The sequence below is a fragment of the Pipra filicauda genome, unplaced genomic scaffold (genome assembly GCF_003945595.2).
Source record: "Pipra filicauda isolate LSUMZ 115617 unplaced genomic scaffold, ASM394559v2 scaffold73_size2923735_pilon, whole genome shotgun sequence".
NCBI classification, from domain to species: Eukaryota; Metazoa; Chordata; class Aves; order Passeriformes; family Pipridae; genus Pipra; species Pipra filicauda.
The window spans coordinates 958,488-983,151 of NW_024104909.1; the positions used below are offsets into that span (position 1 = coordinate 958,488).

Consider the following 24,664-nt stretch of genomic DNA (forward strand, 5'->3'; position numbering starts at 1 on the left):
GTCCCTGTCCCCATCCCACTGGCAGGGCCAGGTCTCCCTGCGCTGACGAGTGGCTGGAAAACAGCCACCTGGTCCCGCTGCCTTATCGGCCGTGCTGGGCAGCCAGTAGCGGAGGGCCACGAGCCCCAGGGGACCGGCACCTCCCGCCCCAGGGCTCTTATCTGCGTCCTGCCCCCTGGAAAACGTCTTCTGCACCGGCACCATGCGGGGCTGCAGGTCCAGGCTGGTTTGGCTGCTGGTGCTGTCGCTGGCCTGGCTGGGCCCTGCGCTGGGGGACGAGGAGAAGGATGAGGAGGTGGTGGCAGAGGAGGAAGGGGAGAAGGAAGAGGATGAAGTGCTCTCAGACGAGATCAAAGAGGAGGACAATGTCCTGGTGCTCCATGAGCACAACTTTGCCCGTGCCTTGAGCGAGCACCAGCTGCTGCTGGTGGAGTTCTGTGAGTGTCCCCACTGTGGGCAGGGGTGTGGGCAGGGGCAGATGTTGGGCAGGGAATATGGGCAGGGGATACTGGCCGTAGCTGTGAGTGTGGGCAGAACAGACAAATGGGCATTGGGGTGGAGGGGGGGACAGGCAGGCAAGGCTGTGGCCAGAGGGGCAGAAGCACAGGACACGTGACAGGGCATGGGATGGGGACAGAGACATGGAGCAGGGACACTGGCAGAGGCATGGGCTGGGGAACAAGCAGCAGGGGTATGGCACACAGGACAGGGACACATGGTGGGGGTGGGGGACATGGGACCTGGAACAGGCACATGAACTGGGGCCCAATAGGCTCATGCAGCCATTACAAACCCACCCTGGGGACAGGGGACACTCCAAAGCTGTCCCCACTGCCAACGCCATCCCCTGCCTGCAGATGCACCGTGGTGTGGGCACTGCCAGCAGTTGGCCCCCGCCTACACCCAGGCGGCCACCGAGCTGAGGAACGAGTCCAGTCCAGCACGGCTGGGCAAGGTGGATGCCACGGCACAGACAGCCCTGGCCAACGAGTTCAACATCACCTCCTACCCCACGCTCAAGCTCTTCCGCAATGGCAACCGCACCCACCCCCTCCCCTACACCGGTAGGGCTGTGGCACCGCGCGGTGGCCGTGGCACCAAACAAGGGGACACTGCCACGGGGCTGGGGAGGGTGGCAGGGTGGTGATGGTGAGAGGGGTGGCAATGTCCTGGTGGGCTGTGCAGCATGGTGACAGCGGGCTGGTGACAGTGTGGTGATGGTGCGTGAGGTGGGTGATGCCAGGCAGTGCCATGGTGGTGGTGGCAGGTGGCCAAGGCTGGTGGCAGCCTGGTGAGGGGTGGCAGCCTGGTGAGGGGTGTCAGGGTGACAGCACTGGCTCTGCTCGGCATGGCAGGACTCATGGACACGCGGGGCATTGTGCGCTGGATGCAGCGCCGGGCCGGCCCCAGTGCCACGCTGCTGCACGACACCGACACCGCCAACGCCTTCGCCAGCTCCCAGGACTTGGTGGTCATTGGCTTCTTCAAGGTGGGCTGGGGCGGGTGGGGGCCGCACTGGGGCCGCAGCCATGGCCATGGCTGTGGCACTGATGTGGGGACTGCGCAGGACCTGAAGGGCCAGGCAGCCCAGGCGTTCTATGATGTGGCTGCTGAGATGGTGGACATGCACTTTGGTGTGGCGGAGGCGGCCGAGCTCTTCCAGGCCTACGGGCTGTCGGCCGACACCATCTGTCTCTTCAAGAAGGTGAGGGGGTGGCAGAGGGTGGTGGGGCCATCTTGGTCCCCATCCCAGCCCTCACTGGCCCCTGCCCCGGCAGTTTGATGAGAGACAGACAAACTTCCCCGTGGACCCGGCGCGGGGGCTGGACACAGATGAGCTCACGCGGCTGCTCCGCGTCCACAGCCTGAGGCTGGTGACAGAGTTCAACAATGAGGTACAGCCCGTGTCCATCCCCATCTCTGCCTGTGAGTGCCATAGCCCCCTGCCCTCACCCTTCTCCTCCTCCTCAGACATCCAACCAGATCTTCGGTGCCAAGATCCCCCATCACATGCTGCTCTTCCTCAACAAGTCATCATCGGAGCAGCTGTCCCTGCAGGACGGCTTCAAGGCAGCTGCCGGCACCTTCCGGGGCGAGGTGAGGTGGTCTCATGGCAGGGACAAGGGGGGTGGCTGTGGGGCACCCCATCCTCAGGGTCACCCATCCCTGCCCAGGTGCTCTTCGTGGTGGTGGATGTGAACGGGTACGGCGCCGACGTCCTGTCCTTCTTCGGCATGACCCCCGCCGACGCCCCCACCCTGCGCCTCGTCAAGATGGAGAACAACCGCAAGTACCAGATGGAGCAGGACTCCTTCTCGGACACGGCCATCCGCACCTTCATCCAGGCGGTGCTGGATGGCAAGGTGAAGGTGAGGGAGGCAGCAGGTGCCAGCCAGCACCTGAGGATTCTTCCCCGTGGTGAGTGGTGGGCTGGTGAACACCCCCTGCTCGCTGATCCTTCTGCTGCCAGGCTTGAGGATGTGGGGGGTTGGTAGGGGAAAGGAGGCAGGAGACTGCTGATGTGGAGACACACAGAGCTGGGATGGCAGCGGAAGGGCAGATGTGGTCCAACAGGCAGCACAAGTGCACCCCTGGCTGTGTGCTGGGACACCCCTGCCCCTGCCCGCACTGTGCCCCTTGGGGCCCTGGCACTGCCCAGCCCAGCTGTGGCTGCCCCGACTGTCCCCACAGCCCCACCTGCTGAGTGCAGAGCCCCCCGAGGACTGGGACACGCGGCCCGTCAAAGTCCTGGTGGGGAAGACCTTCGAGCAGGTGGCGTTCGATGAGACCAAGAACGTCTTTGTCAAGTTCTGTAAGTGCCAGGGCTGGGCTCAGCCCCTCCACAGCAGCCCCCAGCCCTGTCACAGACCCTCACCTGGGGGTTGCAGCAGAGCCCCAGTCCCCCAGTCCATCCCCTGGCACCGTGCCTGTCCCGCAGACGCTCCGTGGTGCTCCCACTGCCAGGCCATGGCACCCGCCTGGGAGGAGCTGGGCGAGCGCTACAAGGACCACGAGGACATCGTCATCGCCGAGATGGATGCCACGGCCAACGAGCTGGAGAACATCACCATCCACGGCTTCCCCACCCTGCACTACTTCCCCGCAGGGCCAGGCAGGAAGGTACGTGGGGGGAGCACCCCTGGGGTCACCCCAGCTCTGCCAGCACACGGGGAATGGGGTCACCCCTTATCACCCTCCCATCCCATGGCTCCAGATGGTTGAGTACAAGAGCACCCGAGATGTGGAAACTTTCTCCAAGTTCCTGGAAAATGGGGGGGTGCTGCCCGTGGAGCCTCCTGTGGTGAGTGAGGTCAGGGACCCCCCCCACACCCCAGGGCAGCCCCCAGCCCCTGCTGGGCAAGGGGAGGGATCCTGTGGGATGGTGATGGGGACAGGGGCAGGCAGGGACTGTGTGTCCATCCATGCCTCACTGTTGCCTTTTCCAGGTGACCAAGACCCCTGGGAACAGCACAGGCAAGGAGGATCCAAGTGTGCTGGGGACAGATGAAACCCGGGATGAGCTGTGAGCCCTGTCCTGCTCAGGCACGTGATATAAACCACCTGGAAACCATGTGGGCTCTGGTCTGTTTGCGGCTCCATGTCTCGGGGAGCATCCACGTGTCTTGGGGGCACAGCAGGGCTGACAATGGGCAGGCCCCCCACTACTGCTTGGCCCTGGGCCCCCCAGGAGGGGGTGCTGCCAGGGGCCCTCTGCCTCCCTGGGGCAGCTGTGCCATAACACTCATCCTGGCAGCCCCACGGTGAGACAGGCTGGCCAAGGACAGGGCTGTGGGGGCAGCCCAGCACTCTCCATGCTGGCCCTCGTGCTGGGCTGCTGGGGTTCAGGTGATGGGGGACCAGCCAGGGTCTCTCCTTCATGACCCACCAGCCCCAGGAGCTGCTGTCACATGCTCCCCTCAAGTCTGGCTCAGCTTCTGGGACCCCCAGCATCCCCTCCAAACGCCAGCACCATCCCCTCTCCCCTGGGCTATTCCTCCAGGGGCAACATGTTGGTCCCCTGGGGCCAGGACCCGCCCAGCCACCCTTCCAGGAAGCCCAGAGCAGCCCCAGCCCCACCGTGTGCCCAGACCCTTCGCCAGACCTGTGCCATCCTCTGTCCATCCCAGAGGCTGCCGGGGGCCCGGGAATAGCTCCGCGGGGAAGGAAGAAAGCAGCAGGCAGTGGGACGTGGGGTTTTATTTCATTTTATCCAAGTACCTTTGAAAAGATCATTGTACAAGTCAGCACATGAGAATGCAGAGGAAACGTCGCCGGGGCTGCGCGGCCGCTGTACATATTTACAGGGACCCCCGAGAAAAAAGGGGGAGACGGAAATCCCGGGCACGTTAACAACCTCACCAGACACACCACCATCAGAACTTCAAAAAACAGGGAGCAAACCCCCTTGAAACGCTGTTCCCGGGCTGAAAACATCTGCAGATTTTGATGGACCTCACGTAGCATTTTAGGCAAGTCCCAGGACCGTGTTTTAAAGGCACTCGGTGACATAAACAACAGGCTGAGTCGCGTCCCGGCGCGGTGCCACGGGGTGCCCGGCAGCCCCAACACTGCTGTGGCTGAGAGCAGTGCTGGGCAGGGCGAGCACTGATGTGGAAAGCCCCGGCTTTGGGGCCACTCCCGTTTCTGTGGGTGGGCAAGGGCTGGTCTCTGAAGGAGCTGGCACAGTCGCAGCCATGCTGGAGCAGCAGGGCCCGGGCTGGGGACAGGCAGGGTGGTGGGAGCACCGGCACAGCCCAGGCTTCCTTGCAACTGAGTAAGCCCAGGAGGCTTCCCAGGGTTCTGGGTCACCCACTTCTGCCAAGTGGGTGATCTGGCCCTATGTGAGCCTCACAAACTGGCATCAATAACCCCCCTGGTGCAGTGCCCTCCTGCTGCCTCCCCTGAGACACAGAAGCAGACAAAAGATGCAGGACTCATAAAAAAAGGTGTTTTGTCCTCAGCTTTAGTGTCTCACAGTTCCCTCCCTATTATGGTTCTCCTAAAGAGTTCCCTGCCCAATGCCAGAGCTTGGCCCAGGGGTCTGGGTGCATCTGCACCAGGCACATGGGTGCCAGCACCTTCTCCAGGGGCACACAGGGGATACACACATGAGCATGCAGGCCATGGGATGCCAGCACCCAGCCTGCCACCCCAGCTCCCAGCTGGTCCTTGCTCTGCAGGGAGCACTGACCCTTTTATCCCTTGGGGATTTACTCGGTCGCAAGGAAGCTCAGGAGGAAAAAAAAAAGACCCATCCAACCATATCCAGCAGCTGAGCCTGCCAAGGAGGCCAGAGACTGACTCCTTCCAAGTGGCTCAAAAATCTTCACAGCCCCTTGGGACCCTTCCACGTGGGGTGACAGCTGCTCTGCCCCACGGTGCTCCAGAGCCATCCACGCCGGGAGAACGGGGCAGGGTGCCGGGAAAGCACGGAGCAGCCGGAGCCTGACGGATGGCTGTACACTTTGGGCGAGTTCTGCAGTACCTGTATGTTTTACATTTACATAAGAGCACTGTGACATTGGAAATATTTTCCTTTTATTACAATATATCAAAAATATGCAGCTTTAGTAAACAAGGTCATATTACACTTTCTAATGCACTGTACAATGCTACATTACACTTATATTCGGTATGGAGAGGGAGCCCAGGCTCCCACTGGCAGGTTCATGGGGTGAAACGGCATCCACTGGCATCCTGGAGCTTGCCCAGGTCCGTGCTGGAGAGCGGGGCTGCCGCTCTCCGCCCTGGGCTCGCCCGGTGCCCGTGGCAGCAGCACCACCAGTGTCTGCCCCAGGCCTTCTCCTCCGGTCCCAGAGTCCTTCACAGTCCTGTCCTCACGCCTCGGCTGCCCTGGAGCCTTAGTCAATCTTCTCCACCTTCCCAATGATCTTCTCCTCGAAGATGGGCAGGATGGTGTCGTCCTCCCGCACCTCCTCGAAGACCACACCACAGTCGAACTCGTCACTCACCTTCTTAAAGTAATACCTGCAAAAAGAGGAACATGGTGGGGGAGAGGGAAAAAAAAATGGAGCTGAATGGTCTTGGGGCATCACGGTCCTCAAACCTGGGTACAGCCCTTCCATGGCCCTGAGCTCGTGGTGCATGGGAAGCTGCTCCCCCAGACCTGGAGGCAAACGCCCCTGCCCTCACCCAGTGAGCACACACAGTGGTCAGGATCCATGCTAGCACAGTCAGGAGCTCCAGCCCTGAATCCAAGTCCGTTCACACCTCTCCTAAAAATAGTGGCCGAGGCACCTGTGTTGGTGGAGCATTTCTAGGCAGGTTTTTCCATGGCCACTCCTACTTGGAAGGGACAACTTGGAGAGCTACATGCCTCTCACTTGGCTGCTTTGGGACTCTGGCAGGACCCAATCTCCCTGTCCTCACCAAAATAAACTCTGGGAGGAGCCAAAACAGCTCTGAAATCAGAGGGTCCCCACAGCATCACTGAGCATTGGCTGATGCTGCTGCTTACCAGCCCAGGACACCGCAGGGCAGCTCAGCAGCTTCTGCTGGAGCTGCAAACCATGATGCAGGACGTTTCTGCTATAAAACCCGACCTCCCTCATCCCTGTAACCTGCCTCTTCAGCAGCCACATCCCCGCCACAGCATTCCGAGAGGGAGCCCTCCTGACCGACCTCCACCGAGCTCCTTCACCTTGGTGGGGGCAACACCACAGTGGCATCTGCCGGGGATCGCTGGCAGTTGCTGGCACCACGCCACAGGTGGGGAGCAGCCCTTACCTGTAGTTCCCTTTCTTGGTCAGCAGCTCCTTGAACTGTCCCAGGGTGACCACGCGCCCCTTGACCAGGGTGCGGTAGGGGATGGGCTCTCCACAGAAGTAATAAGCGACCACGATGTTCTCGCACGGCTGGGACGCGCCGCTGCCCGGCCTCTTCTGGGGCTTCAACCTGCTGGGGACAGACACAAGGGACCTGCTGAGTATCAGCCCACAGTGCTCAGCACCATCGTGTTGGGAGAGGTGTGGGTCAGGTCCTGCCAGATGGGCTGCAGGAAGTGCAGTGCAGTCCCTGAGCATGCCTTGCTCCCACCACCAGCCTCTCTCGGCATCCAGCTGAACACTGGGGCTGGTGAAGGAGCAAACAGCACTTGGGAAGGCTGGATGGCGCCCAGGACACGGTTCTAGCTCAATCCTGAAGAAACCTGTCCTCAGGTTTTGAGAGGGCATCGCCCTGCTCATAGCATGGTTTGGGGAGTCACTGGTAAGCTCTGGGCCAGGCAGAGCACCCCAGGCCCGTGGCAGCAGGCCCAGGTCACCCATCATCACCATCTCACCACGCTCCTGGTGCGCACCCATGCAGGGCTGGAGCGTCATCCTGCAGGACATGATCATGCAGACACTGCTCAGAGTGCTCGGGATTATTGCCACCATGGCCAAAACAGCTCAGCATGGCTTTCCACTGAGCTACATCTGCAGACAGGGCTGCCCCACGGCTCCCCCGGACACCTCTCCCAGTGCAGACGAGGTCAGAGGGGATGGAGCTCCCAGCAGGGTGCCAAGGCAGCTGCCATCCCCAAAACCTCAGTGACTTTATACCTCCTGTGTTTTTCCTGCTCTGAGAATGCTGGTCTGGTCTCTGTTTCCAGCCCACACATCGGGGTTCAGCTACGTGGCGCCATCACTAGACCAAAACCATCAGCCCAGCCCTCACCCCATTTTCAGAGACAGACAAAGGCGGCAAAAACAAAACTCAGGGTACTTTGCCCTTCTGCAGAGCCTTTCATCTGGGGTGCCGAGGACGCTGCACAAACATTGGAGCAGCCTACACAAATTGGTACCTTGGCATGCGTGGTCTGAGCCAGAGGCAGCCTTCCCTTTCAAAGGCACATAAAGCACATTTGGCAGCTTTAAAAAAAAAAAAATTATTTTAAAAGCACGCTGGATAAAAAAAGATGATTTTGTATTTACATGACTGGAAAGTTGCTGTAAAGAAACAGAATTTGCCAAGCACATGAGGTAATCGCAGTTTTGGAAATGACTCTGACCTTAACCTTTAAACACTGGCTGGCGGGCAGAGCACCTTTTCATGGCGTGCCCACATAAACACTGGCACTGCAAACCAACACCAGACAGAGCTTTTTCAACTCCTCCTACAGGCATGAGAGGTCTGAAGTTCAACTGAACAACCTTCCGGGTGCCTGCTCTGCCTGCGAGACCTTTGGAGAAGATGCAGCGTCCTGGGAGGAAAGGGTCTGCTCCTGGTGCCAGCAGAGCTCTCGGAGCCTCTCCCATCCCTGTATCAAAGCACAGGATGCCCTTTAGCTAGAAAAACATTAAGGAATTGAGTCATCCTTGGAAAAAAAAATACAAAGCATTTAAAGGGAAAATGGGTCATAAATTCAGGCAAATTCTGTGAACCCTGTGAGCCAGAAGTTAATTGAAGGGGTTTGGAAAACCTCAAAGTCCCTAAGCTTCTCTTAATCCTGCTAGAGACAAGTCATGACTAAGAGATGTGTGCCTGGGGACCTGGGGACACAGTGAAGTGCCTGGCACAGGCAGCAAAGCTGGTTCCTCAGGGCTGCTGTTCTCCCTTGCCTGGGGAGGTGGAGAGGACAGGACATCCCTGAGCTCTGCCGTGGCAGAAGCAAGAGGGGACCGTGCCAGTGACTGGGAGCCTCCTTCCTCCTGCCATGCACTTCACACCCGAAAGGCCGTTTCTGAACGTGCTCAGCCCGGCTCCAGCTCTTTCCAGAGCAGAGATGTGCCCCAAAATAATGCCTGAAATGATGCCCAGAAGTGGGCTGCTCCATGATCTTGCCAGGCACAGAGAAGAGACAGACTTGCCTTTAGTCTGCCAAGCCTTCCTTTTCCCCGTTTTAAAAATAGGAACCATGTTTCCCCTTTTCCAGTCAATGGAAACTTATGCTGTGACTTCTCTAATACAATGGATAGTGGCTAAGACACTTCATCCCCCAGTGCCCTCAGATCTGTGGTGGATCTCATCAGGTCCCACCTTCAGGTTCCTTACATGGTCTCAAAACTGATCTCCTACTGAGGTGGTTCTTTGTTCTCCCAGTCCCTGCCTTTGCCTGCTGTGACTCGGGTGCTGTGCCTGGAGCACTCGCCAGTGAAGACCAAGGCAAGAAAGACCAAGCCAAAAAAATACCTTCTGCATGCCCCATGTAGCCAGCTCTCCCATTTCCTTCCAGAGAGGGTCCACATTTTCCCTGGTCTTCCTTTTATAACCAGTGTGCCTAGAGAAGCTTTTCTTGTTGCTTTAATTCTATCAGCAGAGCTGACACACATCCCAAACCGCAGCCACAGACCTCTAGCAGGCTAAAGCAGAGCTGATGAATATGGAATCACTGAAAATGTAATTTTCCAGGAGCTCCTCTCAGGAGAATGAGGCAACACAACCGTCTCCACTTTCGTCATTGCCAAGACATCTCCTGAGACCTTGCACATAAAGGCCACCAGACCATCTCCAAGCCCTGCTTCATTAAATCTTCCACCTGCACCCATCTCCTGGGTGGCAGTGTGACCAGAAACAGGTACCACTGCCCTGCCCCTCCTGGAATCACCTCCTGTTGCTGGGTTTGTCACAAGCACAAAACATTATCTGGTATGGAAACGACAGCATTCACCCAACTCACTGCAACTGCATTCCAGTCCTGACTCCTGAGTTGTGTAACTCACTGGTGCTCTGACAGGGAATCTAAGTCTGGCTTACAGCACCAATCCAATCTCACTGTGATGCAGAAGTGAGGTGCCCATCTTGCTCCAACTCAGCCCTGGGGCTGGAGAGCTTTGAGAAGCCCCAAATGCACCCAGCAGATGTTACCTTGGGGAGTTGTCATAGTCATCAGATCTGCTCCTCTTCTAAGCTTGGCCCAACCCAATTCACTCCAGACAGATCATGCTAATGTTCTCCCTGCTTGAAAAAACCCTTTCTCTGAAGAGCTGGTATTAATTACTTCAATTCAGCTGTGAACTGTGAGACTGAGCTACAGAAAATGGCTCAAAACCTGTCTGTACAGGGAAGAAACCTGGTGGTCACTGGGACACCACTGCTGGGCACTGCTGTGCTGCTGGATCTGCAGGTCACTCAGTACCAGACAGTTAATCCTGCAATGCTTGCCAGCAGCAGTCAGGCAGTTATCTTGGAGATGAGGTCATTCCAAACGCTGTGGAGTAGGGAGAGAAAGGCTCTTTCTGCAGTATGAGTATTTCTGGAAGAATATTTACAATTCCCAGCACAGAAACTGCAGGTGCCTCCTTAATTTCCAGCAGGGCAGTGCTGGGGTGGGAGTGGGGCTGTCAGCACCCTCAGCCAGGGCAGTGGGCAGTTGGCTGGGGAATCCCACTGCTCCTGAAGAGCTGTGTGGAGGGGAGGCTCTGGAGAGCCGGATAACCGTGCTGGCAAGGCCAGCCTGACCATACAATGCTGGCACAGCACGCTCTCCTCCCACAGCCAGATCAAGCAGTGCCTCAAGGACACCTCTGGGCTCACCTCCACCTTTCCATGCTTCCCCAAGGCTGCTGACAAACCTGGGACACCGGCTCCAATTTCCCAGAGCTCTCCAGAGCTCCTGACTGAAATAAATAGTGTTTTCATGTGAATTCCCCTCTCATTTTCTCCTTTGTTCTCACTGAGCCATGGGATCTATTTCCAGGTAGGCTCCTGTGCTAACCAGAGCAGGAGCTCTCTAAAAAGCTGCCAGCTCAGGTGTGCTTCAGCTGGAGCACCCAATCCTGCCAAACTCCAGCAGAGAGATTTCAACATGCAGAAATCTTTGGCTCCCTGGGGACCACTGCATCCATTCTTGCTACTGGGCACAGACACATTTGCTATTCATGAGCAGTTCCCCACTGGTGGAGCCCACATGGTTCCCAACCATGTCTCCCTGGTTTTCCACACGCAGGGCAGGGCTGGGAGATCCCTGCATCACTGGGACAAGAGCCAGGCTCATGGGGAGGCAGTGCAAGCAGAGCAGCCCAGCACTGGGACTGTTCAGACCATCCTCCTGCTGGCCTGCACGGCATTTCCCACATGCCATGGGGTTCCTGTAAAAGCCACTCTTAAAATACACACCAAATTATTGTCAAAGTATTAATTGCATACACATATAGCTCAGGATGGCGTAGAGACATTTCTGGGGAAGGTGCATGAATTTAGTACAACTATAAATGACTACTAATAAACCCTATCCAGTTACACCAGCTGAAAGGTAGATCACATAAACTTGGCTTAACCTGGCTTGGGAGAGCCCTCTAATTACCTGGCTTTCAATCAATGCTCTGACATGAATACACAGAAGTCTGCCATGTGGTCACTGCAAGCAAAACACTGGAGCCTGGCAATTAAGAGCTTCTTTTTTAAATTCCATTTGTGTTTCTAAGAGTCAGACCACAAAGATTCGAGTTTTCAGAGGACAGCTGTAAAGCTGTGAAAGGTTTTTAATGGACAAAGTGCTGTTAGCTGTTAACAGTAATTATCCAGCACTTCCAGAACGCTTTTCATTGGAGAGCTCCATGTGCCTCTTAAATAATGTTCCCTGACAGATAACACAGAGCAGGAGAATGAGCTCTGCAACAGGCAATAAGCTGAGTCACAGAAAGATGCAGTGACTTGGATATGGCCAGGCAGGAGGCAGGGCTGCTGCAGCAGGGCTACAGCACAGTGCTCTCCTCCAGAGCCATGAGCAGCCACTGCTGGAAGCTTGTGCGAGATGTAGATAAAGAGCAAACACATATTTGTCTTCTGCACTTAATTCTGCTGCATCCTGATGAATCCTGCTCCTGCACCAGCCTCTGAAGTCATGGTGGGGGCGTGAACAAGCAGAGAGCCACTGAGTACCAGGGGAGAGAGCTCTGCCATGCCAGGCCCATTCCAGACACGCTCCCCCTGCCCAGCCCCTTCCCACCCTGCCAGGAGCATTTCCAGCCTCTCCCTCCACAATCCACAAGCCCAGGCCCTCAGGGTGGGTTTTGCCATTTGCACCACTACATCAGAGGGACTGAGGCAGGTTTCTCTGACCTCTCTGCATGTGCCTCCACCCAGCTGGAGCTGAAGACTAGAGCAGAAAAGAAGGACATCCCTCAGCTGCCCACCTTCAGGGCAGTCTGTCCTGTCCCTCCCATGCACAATCAGATCCTCTTGTCGTACCTTTGTTTAAGGGGGAGTTTTCCAGCCCTTTTTTCCTCTTCCTCCAACCTCCTGCGAGCTTCTTCCAGCTGGGTGAGAGGGTTGGGGGCCGGGTTGGGCGGCATGGTAGGATCTTGGATGAAGGGGTGAGAAGGCTGGACGACGTTCCGGAGCTGGGCACTGACCCACGGATGCACCGCGACGGGTCGCTCGATGGAGAGGGGCCGGACCATGTCATGGGACAGCTGCTTCTTAGCACCTGAAGAGCTGTACAAACATAAAGGTTTTACATGGACCACCAGGACACCCTGAACAGGCACAAAGCCATTCCCAGATGGACCTGCTGCTGGACACAGACACAGCTGGGGAAGCTCCTCACAGCATGGCTTCCGAGGGAGAGGGGAGCAACATCAAAGCCTAGAGAAGATTTGAGGACAGAAAGTCCTGAGACATCAGGGTGAGCAGCCCAACTCTGACACAAACCTCACAGTTGTGTGTAAGGGCTCTCATCAATCCACAGTACATAAAAATAAACCCAGCAAAAGGCAGTTCCACAGTTTGTGACATTCCCCCAGAAGATGCCCTGTGCTACCATACACTGGTCAGCATCCCCAGGGAAGGGGGATCCTTTTCCAGCTCCAGGGGCAGAACTTGCTGCCTGACTTCCTGGTGGCCTGGCACTGCCCATGGCCCTGGCACTCAGGCCCAGCTGCCAGCAGTGCAACCTGTCCTGGCTTCTACTGTCATCCTTCAGAAAAAAAAGAGTCCTTATAGCCCCTGAGCAATCCTCAAACTCCAAAGGCTGTAAACCCTTGGTGTTGTGGATTCTTGCCTTCCCAGGATGTGCAGGAGCAAGGCTGACATGCCTTGTGCAGGGGATGCAATACAACAGCATGAAGACCCCTCTCTCTGCCAGCCCTTACCCATGGTTTGTTTTCTTATGCCTGCTGATCTCCTTCTCTCCTTCTATGATCCACTGAAGGATCTTCTGGTTTCTCTCCACGTCTTCAGGAGATCCTGGCATCTCATAGTTGGCACCATCACTTTTCCCTGAATCAGTCTTCTTAACATTCCTTTTGGAGAGCAGACTCGCTTTCCCACTGCAAGAACAAAGCTTGAGACATCAGTGCTTTGCCTGAGCCAAACCACTGTGGGCCGGGGCAGAAGATGGACATGTCTGTCTCCAGACACCTCCCACAGCCCCCTGCTCTACCAAGGCTCAAACCAACCATGCTGAAGTTTAACCTAAGAGCAAGACTGGCTAGACCTGGGCACAGCAACTTCTCTGCCCGCTCACTTGTGGGGAAAGGGAGCTTCTCCTCTGGACAGACAAGTCACAACCCTGTGGCAAGATCTGCCACAAGAAGGGTTGTGGCAGGTTAAAGCCCCAGCTCTTTGCTCAGGGCAGGAGGTTCATCCTGGTGCTGCAATCCAATGGCTGCCTCTCCATGCCTGACCACCGCTTGAAACCTGGGTCCTTCCTATCTCCCCCCAGCTTTACTGATACCCCAAACTCTGACTTGCCATGCACAGCATTTGCTCCTCACCCTGATCTGAACCGAGGCTTCACATCGTGGTGGAAGATCACATCCCAGCAGGGTGGGCTGCCTTCCATGGGCAAGCCCTGCCAGCTTGCAGACCGTAGCCAGAGGGATGCCAGGCAGCAGCCCACACTCTGACTACACCTTTGGCTGCAGCAAAGGCTCCTACAGGAACCCCATGGCCCCTTGCCCACACATGCATGGCCATGTGCCCAGCTGAGCAGCCCCAGGCACAGAATTCCGCCGTGCTGGCCTGGCACTGGCACAGCCTGCAATTTCATGGGACCCCCACTGTCCTAACCACCCACTTATAGGACCTCTCCCCTTCTGCACATATAAGAAAAATAACCTAACCACTAGAGGAGAAAGAGGCCCTTACATAGCTTTGCTGATTTTTCTGGGAAAAAGCCTGGAGAGGGGTTGCTGCAGATCTACAAAGGCAGGGCAAGCTGACATCTTCTCTGCTTCTCCCCACACAAGGATTAGTGGGTACCAAATGAAACTCTGTAGCAGCAGGTTCAGTGCAAACAAAAAAAATAAGCCTTTTTCTGCAGGTTGTCATCAACCCACAGACACAATCGTGAGGGGCTGGGGGGACAGCAACCCAGATGGGTTCAACAAGGAGCCAGAGAAATCACAAGAGACTGCAGGCTGCCAAACAAGACCATTTGGATGCAAACCCTGGTCCTGTGAAGCTCCTAATCTAAGGACTGCCAGGAACTGGGAGTTTGTGCCAGAGGAAGGACAACTCTGAGTGTGTCCTATTACAATCCCATTAAATATATGCTGTAGTTGCTGCTAGGAGGAAGTCTTGTGTCTAGATGGGGCTTTGCTTTGGTCCAGCATGGCCATGTTCAACTCTGATGAAGCAACAACCCTTTCCCCACTGAAACAGGGCAGATTTAACTGCTTCTCCCTCCTGGAGAGGAGCCTCTGCACTCTGCCTCCCTCCTGCCAGCCTGGAAAGCTGGTCCTGTCTGCTGCAGACCCAGCCTCCTGCCTTCATAACACCCCAAATCCACAGCTTTGGGGAGCCAAACACACTCAGAGTGAGCACAACTTTCCCCTGTGGCTGCTCCATCCCCATCCCTCATGCTGGGCAGCCCTGAGCTTCACTCCCACCTTTGCAGTCATACAGTAACAGGACCAGCAAAATCTGCTGCAGCAGAGGAGCTTTGCCCTCTCCCTGCAGCATGGAGGGGATGGAGGAATTCAAACAGCCAAGGGAAGATGGACAGCAGTCCATAAAGCAGCAAAATGGTTTTTCTGGGCAGAGGTTGCCCTAGCCTGGAGAACATCCCCTTGGGACAGGCTGCCACGGCAGCACTGCAGCACTCAGTGCTTTGTTGGGAGGAGAAGGGGGCCCTTCTGGGGAAGGGGTTAGGCCTTGCAATAAGGAGGGGGGATTTGTCCTCTCATAAACACCTTAAGAAATCTGTTTCTGCTACCCAAACCTCGAGACACAGCCCTAACATGCAGCTCCTGGTCCATGGAGAAGCAGACCAGCACCTGCAATTTCTAAGCACCTCCACTGCTTTAAGGAGCAGAAAACCTACTTTATAACCAGGCCACTAAAAATCCTGGTTAGAAGGTGTCTTTCAGCACGAGATCACAGAGATAAAAACGGGTCTCATAAGGGTTATTGGGGCATATACATTTCTGGAAGGGTATGAGCAGTGGAAAGCCCTCAAACCATGTCCCAGCATAAGGTTTCCCCCAAAAAATGTGGTTCAAACACTGTTTCATCTACATGCTACAGCCTCCCTAGAGAAGCCATGGCTTTGGGAATCCCGTTGGATGTTCCTTGACTCACCTGTAGCCTAAAGAGTCCATGGGGACAGGGGCCATGCCCAAGTTTTCACTGTAGTTTCTTGACTTTGTTGCATAGTTATGTGAATCTACATTCCAAGCAAAGCTGTTCTGCACTCGCTGCGTGGCCTCGGCCTCGATCTGCTCTTTTGGTTTCATCATGCTGTGGTGATGGATGTGGTGGTAGACATGTTTATGGTGGTACAAGTTAGCTGCATCCTGCTTCATTCCTGATTTTGTTGCGTGCTTGCCATGCCCTGGAGGAATTGTTCCCAGTGTCCCTGACACCTTTCCTAAGTGGCCGCTTTCCGGGGACCGTGGTTTAGGAGAGTGACGGCCGGGTCCTGGGGACTGGCAGCCTGGTGTTTTCATCACACGCTGTACGTGTTCATCCAGGATGCTTTCGGGGTTCTCCTCGTGGGCATCTCTCATCTGCACCCCAGCACAGCCCATCTCAGCGTAACGAGGAGCAAAGTGATGGAAGGCTTGGGCGGAAGGCATCTTGTGGCTAATGACCGAGGGACCAGAAGAGATATCTGCATCCTCACCTTCTTCCTCCTGCAAGAAACACAGGGACAATCAGAGAATGACAGCAGCGTGGTGGAAGGGGTCTCTAGTCCCACCTTCTACTTGGAGCAGGACTGCTGCCAACCCTCGGGTTAGGCCTGGTTTAATCCAGCCAGATCTTGAAAACCTTCAAGATGGAGATCCACCACCCCTCTGGAGACCTGTCCCAGACTGACAGAAAACTTCCAGTGCTCAAGCCAAGCCTCTGCAGTCTGGCTGTCACTGAGCAGAGCAGCTCAGGTCTCTGTACCTGCCTTCTGAACCATCATTAGCAACATTCTTCATGCACTCCCCAAGGAGACTGAGGTGAGCTCTGACAGGCAGCCCACACATCACAACCGGGGATACAGACACAGCTTTCTGACCAGCCTAACAACTCAATCAGGCACAAGAGCAGGCAGAACCTTACTAAAAACCTCTCCAAGTCCCCTGAAGGTGGTTCTGTAACAACCAGCAGCGGAAACACAAGTTACTGCACTGCACTTGTGACTTCCCACGTGCCTTTGGTAAGGCACCGCTTCAAAGCACATCAGATAAACTCAGAGCTACAGGATATGTGGCAAATCAGTTCTGAGTCAGGTGAGATCGGGGGGGGGTTTCTCACCCAAATGACTATTTCACAAGGCAAAGCCAAGAGTGGGCTGCAACAGGAGGGGGCAAGTGAAGGTCGACAGCTGCATGAACGGTTTTGAAAATCAAACACTGATTTCTCCCGGGCATGCTAAGGCTGGAGTGAAACACTTCACGCAGATAAAGAAATGGGTTGGAAGTAACTGCTTGTTCTTGCAGTTCACGCTGGTCTAGGACACGCTGTTAGCGACTCTTAAGTCCTTGCCAGGAAGAATTAAACTCCTCCATGCTGACAGCCACAGTTTTGATGCTGACGAACTACTTTACGCTCCAACATAAACTCAGATATTTATGAAGTTTCTTTATTGGAAGTCAGGATTCCTATTTGTTTTAATTACATAAGCAGGATTCCAGCGAGCCCTTTAATCCTGCTCTCTTTTCCTCCTTTGGCACAGTAAAGAAGTTAGTTGCAGCACAGGGTATCTCTGCCCTGCCAGATAAATGCATCTGACTCCCATCAGCTTTGCCTGTCAGATGCCATCATCCATCACTTGCTAACCAGCTTCAAAGTTTCAGCTGCCAACCAAACAAGAAAGCAAATAACAGACTTCCTCCCAGTGTCACACCTGGGGGTTCAGACCTGGAGCAGGGACAATGGCAGGCTTTGAAAGTGCCAAAGGTGTGGGTGCTGCAAGCCTGGGGTGTGACATGATGCTGGTGTCTGGAGGGGACACATCACCTTCTAACAGATCACTTTGAAGAACTTCAGAGGCACCTTTCATCTACAGCCACTGCAGCCTGCCCTGGACACTGAGCTCAGGACAAGAAATGAGAAAGTCTGTCCTGACTAAACCCCTGCCACTGGGGTGAGCATTTGCTAGCAGTTTATGATAACCCAAATATATGCTCAGCACTTGGGAGGCTTTTGGGGCTGGTACCTCTCAGGTTTTAAACACCAACTAACATTCCCTGAGGAACAGCAGCATGACCTTCCTGCTCAGAGCCAGAGCTCTGGCAGTGCTGTCACACCAGAGCAGGGTGGCACGAGGGTGGTCCAGCCAAATGGGTGTCTGGAATTTGGGAAATCCTCTGGCTGCCTGGAACTGCATTCTCTATGTGGATTTTTGCTTCAAGACTGAGTTCAGGGTGGGCTAAGGGGAGGAAAGGGATGCCTTGGCTCTCTCAGTTCACCTTCCCTCAGCTCATTTGTGTCACTGAGCAGATCTGGACCCCAAGCAGGACCACAGGCAGGAGCAGGTGGTGCTGGGGTGGGTGATGTGCAAGCAGGCCCTGGGGACCACCCCCAGCACTGGCCTCAGCCTCACATCAGGTAGGAGAGCCCCAACAGCGAGACAATGGCAGTAATGAAGGAGTTGGGGTGCCTATCCCGAGCTGTCATGTCTCCTTGAGCTGGGCAAAGGTTCCAGTCAAAGCTACAGGTATCGGTTGTGCTGAAATCTTTTCACCTGCTCAGTCTGCAGTGAAAAAACTACATGTGTGGTGTGGGCTCTGGAGCTGTGTTTTGGCATCTCACTGTGGTGAGCTGGGCAGAGCCTGGAACAGAGCTGGGCAAAGCCTGGCAATGAGCTGGGCAAAGCTTGGAGGTGAGCTGGGCACAGCCTGGCAGTGAGCAGAGCCTCTGGGAGGGTGGGGAACCCCGGGTCCCATAACCACTAGATGGTGCTTTGTTGACATAATATTGCCAGAAAGCTCTTCCACCAGCTCCCAAGGCAGCGGCAGACGCAGCTCCAACTTTGCTGACTGTCTGCTGAGCTATTTTTACTCTCCAGCAAGGCTGGGGGTGCCCTTCCCTTTGAATTAGGAGGCTGAGAGCTGCACTGATGAGCTATGGGCAAGCAATACCTCGCTGTAAACCTCCTCTGCCTTCTCCCAGTCCCACCCATTCCCAACCTGCTGCTGGTTGGGAAGGCAAAGCAGCTCTGCTAAGCACCAGTGCCTGTTCCATCATCATGCAAACCATTTCCCTCTCTAGCCAGGCAACGTTTTATATTCAAATAGTGAGAATCTCAGCAGTGGCTTTGCTTCCCCTGGCTTGTTTTCCATGTGCTCAGTTCAGACAGAGCATGATCTGATACTGATCTGTACATGATACTGCAGCTTCCCTGCATGGATGTGAGGCTGAAGTGTCTCAATAATATGGGAAAAAACAATATCCTCTAATTCTCTCTCACACTGCTCGGAGTAATTAATTAATTCAGAGTTTGGTTTTTTGGTAAAACAGAAATCTGTCAGACTTTTCAGTAAAAGGCATTTGGTTTCAAATCAGATGCCTCCTCTCGATGTTACTGCATGATGTGGCTTTGAAAGGGAACCTGCAGGCAGCTCAGTATGGAGGAGAAAAATTCTTTCTTCCTAGCTTTTGCAAAATATTTCCAGCCTCTCTGCTAAGCTGATAACTACCTGGTGTGACTAACACTCGTGGTTTTCCCTGTGCTGCTGTGCAGTGAGCCATGCAGACCCACGAAGAGGTTACCCGGTATTCTGGTGTTCAGGTCATAGAAAAAAGCCCCGTGATCTATCAGGATTCCAACTCTCCCTCTTGCTGATACCAGCAGCTCCTGTACCTTAAGTGCTGACCTAAAAAAGCTACAATTGCTTACTCAGAGTTTTTCCTGAATGGCTAATGCCAGATGCCAGCCAGTCAATGAAATACATTCTGGAGACAGCAAAGAGGTTTAATATATAGCATTAGTGGGAGTCCTGGGCTTAAAAATAGATTAAGTCACATGAAAATGTGTTTAAACAGACTTAAATATATTCTCTGGCACATAGGTATTTGCTGATTTTATGGTATTGCTACTGGCAGCTTCTTCAAGGAGGCAGAGGGCTGGAATAATGTAGTTCAGTACAGGTGGGGGCTGCAACAGAGCCATGGGACGAAGAGAAAGAGAGCTCTAGGACTTAGCAGAAAATGCTGCTGGTTACATTGGCTTTGTCTAGAAAGCAACAGTCACCAGACAGGACAATAGTGCAATTCCAGAAGAACAGGAATCTAATCACAAAACAGCACCTCTGTGGCCTGTTCTTACTGGATGGGGAGCTTGTTGGATGGGGAGATGCCTGGAGCTGGAGGGGGCCTTACAGATCCTTCTGCCTTCTTCAGTTCTCTGCATTTGAAATGCAGATGGGATTTAAAGCGAACACCACAACCTACAGCTCTTTTCTGTTTAAAGAGCTACTAGATGAACATTTTAACATACTCCAATGGGGCTGAAGGTTCTTTCCTGAAGTCCCAGGGGCTCAACTTCCCTGAAAGCACAGAGCCAACCGAGCCAGGCACCAACACCTCTGCTTTAAGGAAGAGCTGCAGGTTACTGAGCACAGAACCTTTGCCTCAGGGCCATGGCAGCTATTAACTGCAGAGACCCACAATTTCATCACACAGGGCTGCAGTTACACTGACACCAGTGACATTCAGTAACATCACAGCGTCCTCTGAAATCTCTCCTGTAATCCCCAGCACAAGATGGAGTGACTCAGAAGAAAAAATACGGTGTGAATACTGCTGAACAGGGGTCTTGCACAGGTAATACCACATGACCAGCACCTCACTCTTCACCTTTTGGAGCTTGTTGTGGAGCTTAAGGCCTTGAACACTTCCCATGGTTCACCTAACAAGTCCTCAAGCTCTGAAGGGCCCCAGAAGTACCAGAGCTCACAGCACTCAGTGCCACTGGCTGGGTATCCCCAGCCACCCCTGTGCAGTCAATGGGTTTCTCTACCCAGGAGACACATCGGATCAATTCCAAGTTTTCTAGGGATGTGTTAGACACTGAGAGGCAGAACCCTTTTGGTTGTGGAAGAAACAGCCTGATAGCAGACACAAACACCTCCAAGCACAACATTCACCTGCCCTCTGGTTACCATTTGTGGAGGAAATAGGGATCATACAAGACCTCCCAGGGAAAGGTGAACCCCTGCTACACAGTCCCCATCCTAGCATGGGAGGGACTGCTCACAAAGTCAGGAGAGTCAGGGTGCCAAAGAAGGTGATGGAGAGCATCCATAGCCCCTAACTTATGGCAGAAGTGGGCACTGCTGTGCCATGACTGTATCTTACACAGGGAGGGAGCACTGGAGCTCACAGAGCCCTGCATGGACAGAGGGACAGCACCATGAAAGCTCCTGGGGCAACAAGAGCCTCCAAGAGCCCCGTGCAAGTGCTGACCGTGGCAGTGGAGCAGGGAACTGGTCACTCCAGTTGCTTTCACAGCAGCTGAAAGCTCCCTTGGTACAAAGTAGCCTCCCAGGTTGGCAGAGGAGGCAGGAAGGTTACTGACCGCTCGAACGCGTTTCAGGCGCTCCTCTAATTTCTCCTCTGCTTCACGTTCCTTCTGTACTTCCTCCAGACGATTGATCAGTTCTGCAGCAAACTTCTCTGGTTCCACGTGGATATCCTTTGGCATTCGGTACGTACGCTGCAGGGAGAGCACACCAGGGGTTAGCACAAGATGCCTGAAAAATCACACGTTTATTTGGAAGGCTTTGATAACTGGAAATGCCGGTCGTTCCGGTGGGGAGTGGAGGGAGGACAGGCTGGCAGGCACTGAGGTGCAGCCCAGGACCTGGGGGCTGGAATCTGAGCCACCTCCACGAGCTCCCTGGCTGGCACCAGCTCCACACACCTCCCCATGTAAGGGAAAGGTTTTCTGGAGCCACAATTCAACAAGTTTTTTTGGCACCAAATTCCACTTAGGGATGGATGTGCTTGGTTTTCTTCCAATGCACACAGGGTCAACAGGAATATCCTGGTCTCAAAGGGTGGGAAAAAGATGTACAGACCTCTCAACCACTCAAAAATCCTGTTCATAGCAGTTATGCTTTCACTTGGATAGGAAGGAGGACTCTGGTGCACACTTACTCAGCTTCTCCCAGGAGGATCAGTGTATGCCAGTCAACCTCTGCCAAACAGCCCCTATTCCCACAAAGCATCCTCTCCTCCTGGAGGATCCTGCAGGATTGCATCTCAGCTCTTCAGAGCCATGCAACAATTCCCTGCTGGCTTTATCAATACAGCACCATTACAAGCACAGATGCCATTTTATTGCTTGCTCTGGGTGAATAAATGAATATTTATAGCAGTTCAAGGGCATTTTCGATTCCTTATGCTGAGTTACTTCGTCCTGAAATTCCTGAGCTCTGGGATAAGAAGTTTGTGAAGTATGAAGCTATCAGCTGCTGTATTTCCCCCCTCATTTTCATCCCTTCTGCACTATTTTGTTAAAATATTAGAAACAATGAAATGACACAGCAGAGATAAAAATTTAATTTGGAGGAAAAATAGTTGGAAAATTCAGCAGCACAAAACCCTGCATTCAAATGTTTCAATACCAACATGAGAGAAATATACACTCTATAGGACCAGAGATAAAACTAAATGTGAAGACATAATTCACAGCAAAAGAACAAATGCAGTATCAGAAGCAGACACGGAGCTTGAAAACTTTAGAGGAGGATGAGAGACCACCCGAATTTATCCCAGACCAGCCAAAAGATCAAAGCAAAAGACTAAAATACTGCTTTGCCTCAAAACCTGACAGAAGTATGCAAATCGTCTTGGCTTTGCTGTCTCTGCCAGCGGCTGAGTGGAAGGCAGGGAAGAAAACCAGCAGCAGTAAGTACCCACTGATGGCACCAAGGAGCTGAAGGCATCTTTCATGACACCCCAGCTGGGTTGCAGAGGTCCCAATTAAAGCACTGCTTGTTTTGTTTGCCAAGAGGAATTGGTCTTCCTGACCCTGCCCAGCAAATCTCAATCCCAGTGACCCATCTGAGCTGGGAGCAGCCTCCACCAGCCATCCCTTCATCCATGTATGGAGCCACTGGAGAGGGCACAGCACGTGTGAGCTACCAGGTGGCTCCCACCCTGGGATGACATCTTTGCTGCCACCAGGACCTCCAGTCCTGCAAATCAAATTAAAAAAAGCCCCCAAAATCGCAGATGAAGATTTTCACCAACAAAAATGTTTAGCCTTGAAATGCTGGCACAGGGGCTGAAGCAGCACCCTTCATCTTTGTGTTGTCCAGAAATGGGCCCCAGACGTGGCCCAGCACGGGGGAAGATGTGGCAGAGCTGGTTCCTGCTCTGTTGCTCCCTGAGGAGCTTCCAGGATCCAAGTGATCTCTCTCTGTTCCCCGGTACAGCCTGGGGAGCACTTTGGGCTAAGGGAGCTGCTTTCTTCAGAAACCCCAAACCCATGACCACCTCCATCCACCTCGTGAGGCTGCACCAGCAGTTCCCAAGGAGGGAAATCCCTCTCTTGCCTGACAAGTCACAGCCTGTGGGGTGACGTGCTCCTTCCCTCCTGCCACCTCAGACATGCCAACTCTCCCTGCGGTTGTTTATACGACAGCAGCACCAAGCCCTGCTCCGTTAGACACTTAATGAGCCTAATGAGAGGCAGCTCGGAGCTCAGCAGTTACAGTCTCAGGTCTCCCTGTTGCAGCTACCACAGAGAGGCACAACTGGGAAAGGATTCCTCTTTAATTTCATTGCCCCTGATGCAATGCAGCATCCCAAACCAAAGTCTCTCCTGAGCCTCCGGCAAGAGTGGGTGCAAAGGTTGTTTGGAAACCTGAGTATGCAAGTCCTGTCACAGGAAGATGCTTCCCTGCAGGCCCAGCAATGCTTAAGGACCACAGCTCTGTCTCTGACGAGGATCTGAAGACATCTGGAATCACTGCTGTATCCAGGGAACTCAAGATGAGATGATTCTGGTCTTTTACAACAAATACCTCAGCATTTTTATCCACAGGCTCTCAAAGGCTGGAGATGACTGAAGCTCAACTACAGAAATTACAATAATCGAACCCAAGAATCTTTAGGATAAACTAATTTCCCTCTGTCTTCAAAAAAGCTGCTGCACCTGCAAAACCCACTGCCCTGTCCTTGGAGCTTCCCACTCAGCACAACAGCTTGGAGAGGGCCTCAGCAGCTTGTTGGAGGGTGCAAATGCAGCCCCCTCTGTGCAGCCATCTCTGCAAGGGTCTCCCTGAGCACCCAAGTTCAGTGCAGCTGGAATGAACCTCACTTCACCCCACGGATACCAGTTGTATGTGCCCTACATTGTCCTGGTGGGTACCCTTAAGGGTGGCTCAGAGAGCTGGGAAGCAGGAAGCTCTAAGGATGAGCCACAGAGACTTCCCCAAAACTAACAGTATTGCAGAATAATGGATGCAAATTACCTGCACTGAAACAATACAGAAAATTGCTGAGCGCTCTCTCTGTCTCCCTGGACAGCAAATATGGATTGCACTGACCTGGTTCAAAAAGACAACGAAGTGCTTGAAACTTTTATCAAAAGACAGGCCTGACTTCAGAAGGGAGACATGGGAGACACGCTCCATCAACAACCAGCCAGGCTGAGCATGTGCCCAGAGCAGGATCCTTCAGGGCTTCAGGATTTTGAACCTGCCTCCAGATTCCCATGGGCATACAGAGTCCTGCCAAGGGAGTCGTAAATAGGCTGTTTATTCTTCTGAAATCAGAAGGGCTCCAAATGCTTTTGTTCCAAGTCAAGGATGCAGCAAGGTTTAGGAGGATCAAGCCCTCCAGTCTGTACCAGAATGAGATCTCTGGACATTCTGAATCAACAATTCAGAAAGGAAATACTCTGTTTTAAAGAACTGCTTATTTACAGCTGTTTTCCCTATTGTTTTATTTAATGACCTACCTACTTCTATTTAATGCCACTGTCCAGAACCAAACCACACTGAGATGGGGAGGCTGCACAGGACAACAGATGGGAGGCTGAATGCCAGGTGGACTGCCAAAAAACAAATTGCTTGAACTGGTCTGGATGGAGCAATCTTTCCTCGTGACAGCTCTGAAGAAGGAGTTCTTGGGGTACCTATCACCAGAATAATGTCCTTGGCACATGAAGTGCCTGAAGCTCTGGTACCTTAGGGAAGAAGTAGCCTGTTAAGAACATGTGAGAGACCCCAGGTCTCCAGTAGTTCCACTTAGCTCTCACATTTTCTCCTTCTTTTCTTGGAGCTGATGGAGTGGGAATTGCATGGATTTTGCTCCATGAGGTAGGTGCAGG

At 53.8% G+C, this 24,664-nt stretch overlaps 2 protein-coding genes across 7 annotated transcripts in view; one reads left to right on the forward strand and one right to left on the reverse strand.

The window, feature by feature from the left end:
- Window positions 1–37: 37 nt before the first annotated feature.
- Window positions 38–3,553, forward strand: PDIA2 (protein disulfide isomerase family A member 2). Its single transcript, XM_027750894.2, has 11 exons — window positions 38–437; window positions 858–1,064; window positions 1,356–1,489; window positions 1,568–1,705; window positions 1,779–1,895; window positions 1,972–2,097; window positions 2,175–2,369; window positions 2,692–2,812; window positions 2,939–3,120; window positions 3,215–3,301; window positions 3,447–3,553. Exons 1-11 carry the CDS (start codon window positions 203–205, stop codon window positions 3,525–3,527), a joined length of 1,623 nt encoding a protein of 540 aa, XP_027606695.1. The 5' UTR covers window positions 38–202; the 3' UTR covers window positions 3,528–3,553.
- A 626-nt stretch (window positions 3,554–4,179) lies between these two features.
- The window catches only part of AXIN1 (axin 1), an 85,424-nt gene continuing 64,939 nt past the window's right edge, over window positions 4,180–24,664 (reverse strand). For 4 of the 6 annotated variants that reach the window (XM_027750876.2, XM_027750878.2, XM_027750877.2 and 1 more), the window contains 6 exons: window positions 20,900–21,037; window positions 15,466–16,019; window positions 13,035–13,211; window positions 12,133–12,378; window positions 6,748–6,918; window positions 5,862–5,988 (listed from right to left, as the gene is read on the reverse strand). In XM_027750876.2, coding sequence (XP_027606677.1) covers window positions 5,862–5,988; window positions 6,748–6,918; window positions 12,133–12,378; window positions 13,035–13,211; window positions 15,466–16,019; window positions 20,900–21,037 — 1,413 coding nt within the window. Of the gene's footprint in view, window positions 5,989–6,747; window positions 6,919–12,132; window positions 12,379–13,034; window positions 13,212–15,465; window positions 16,020–20,899; window positions 21,038–24,664 lie in introns of all 6 variants that reach the window. The other 2 variants (XM_027750880.2, XM_039389554.1) reach the window with 2 other exon arrangements.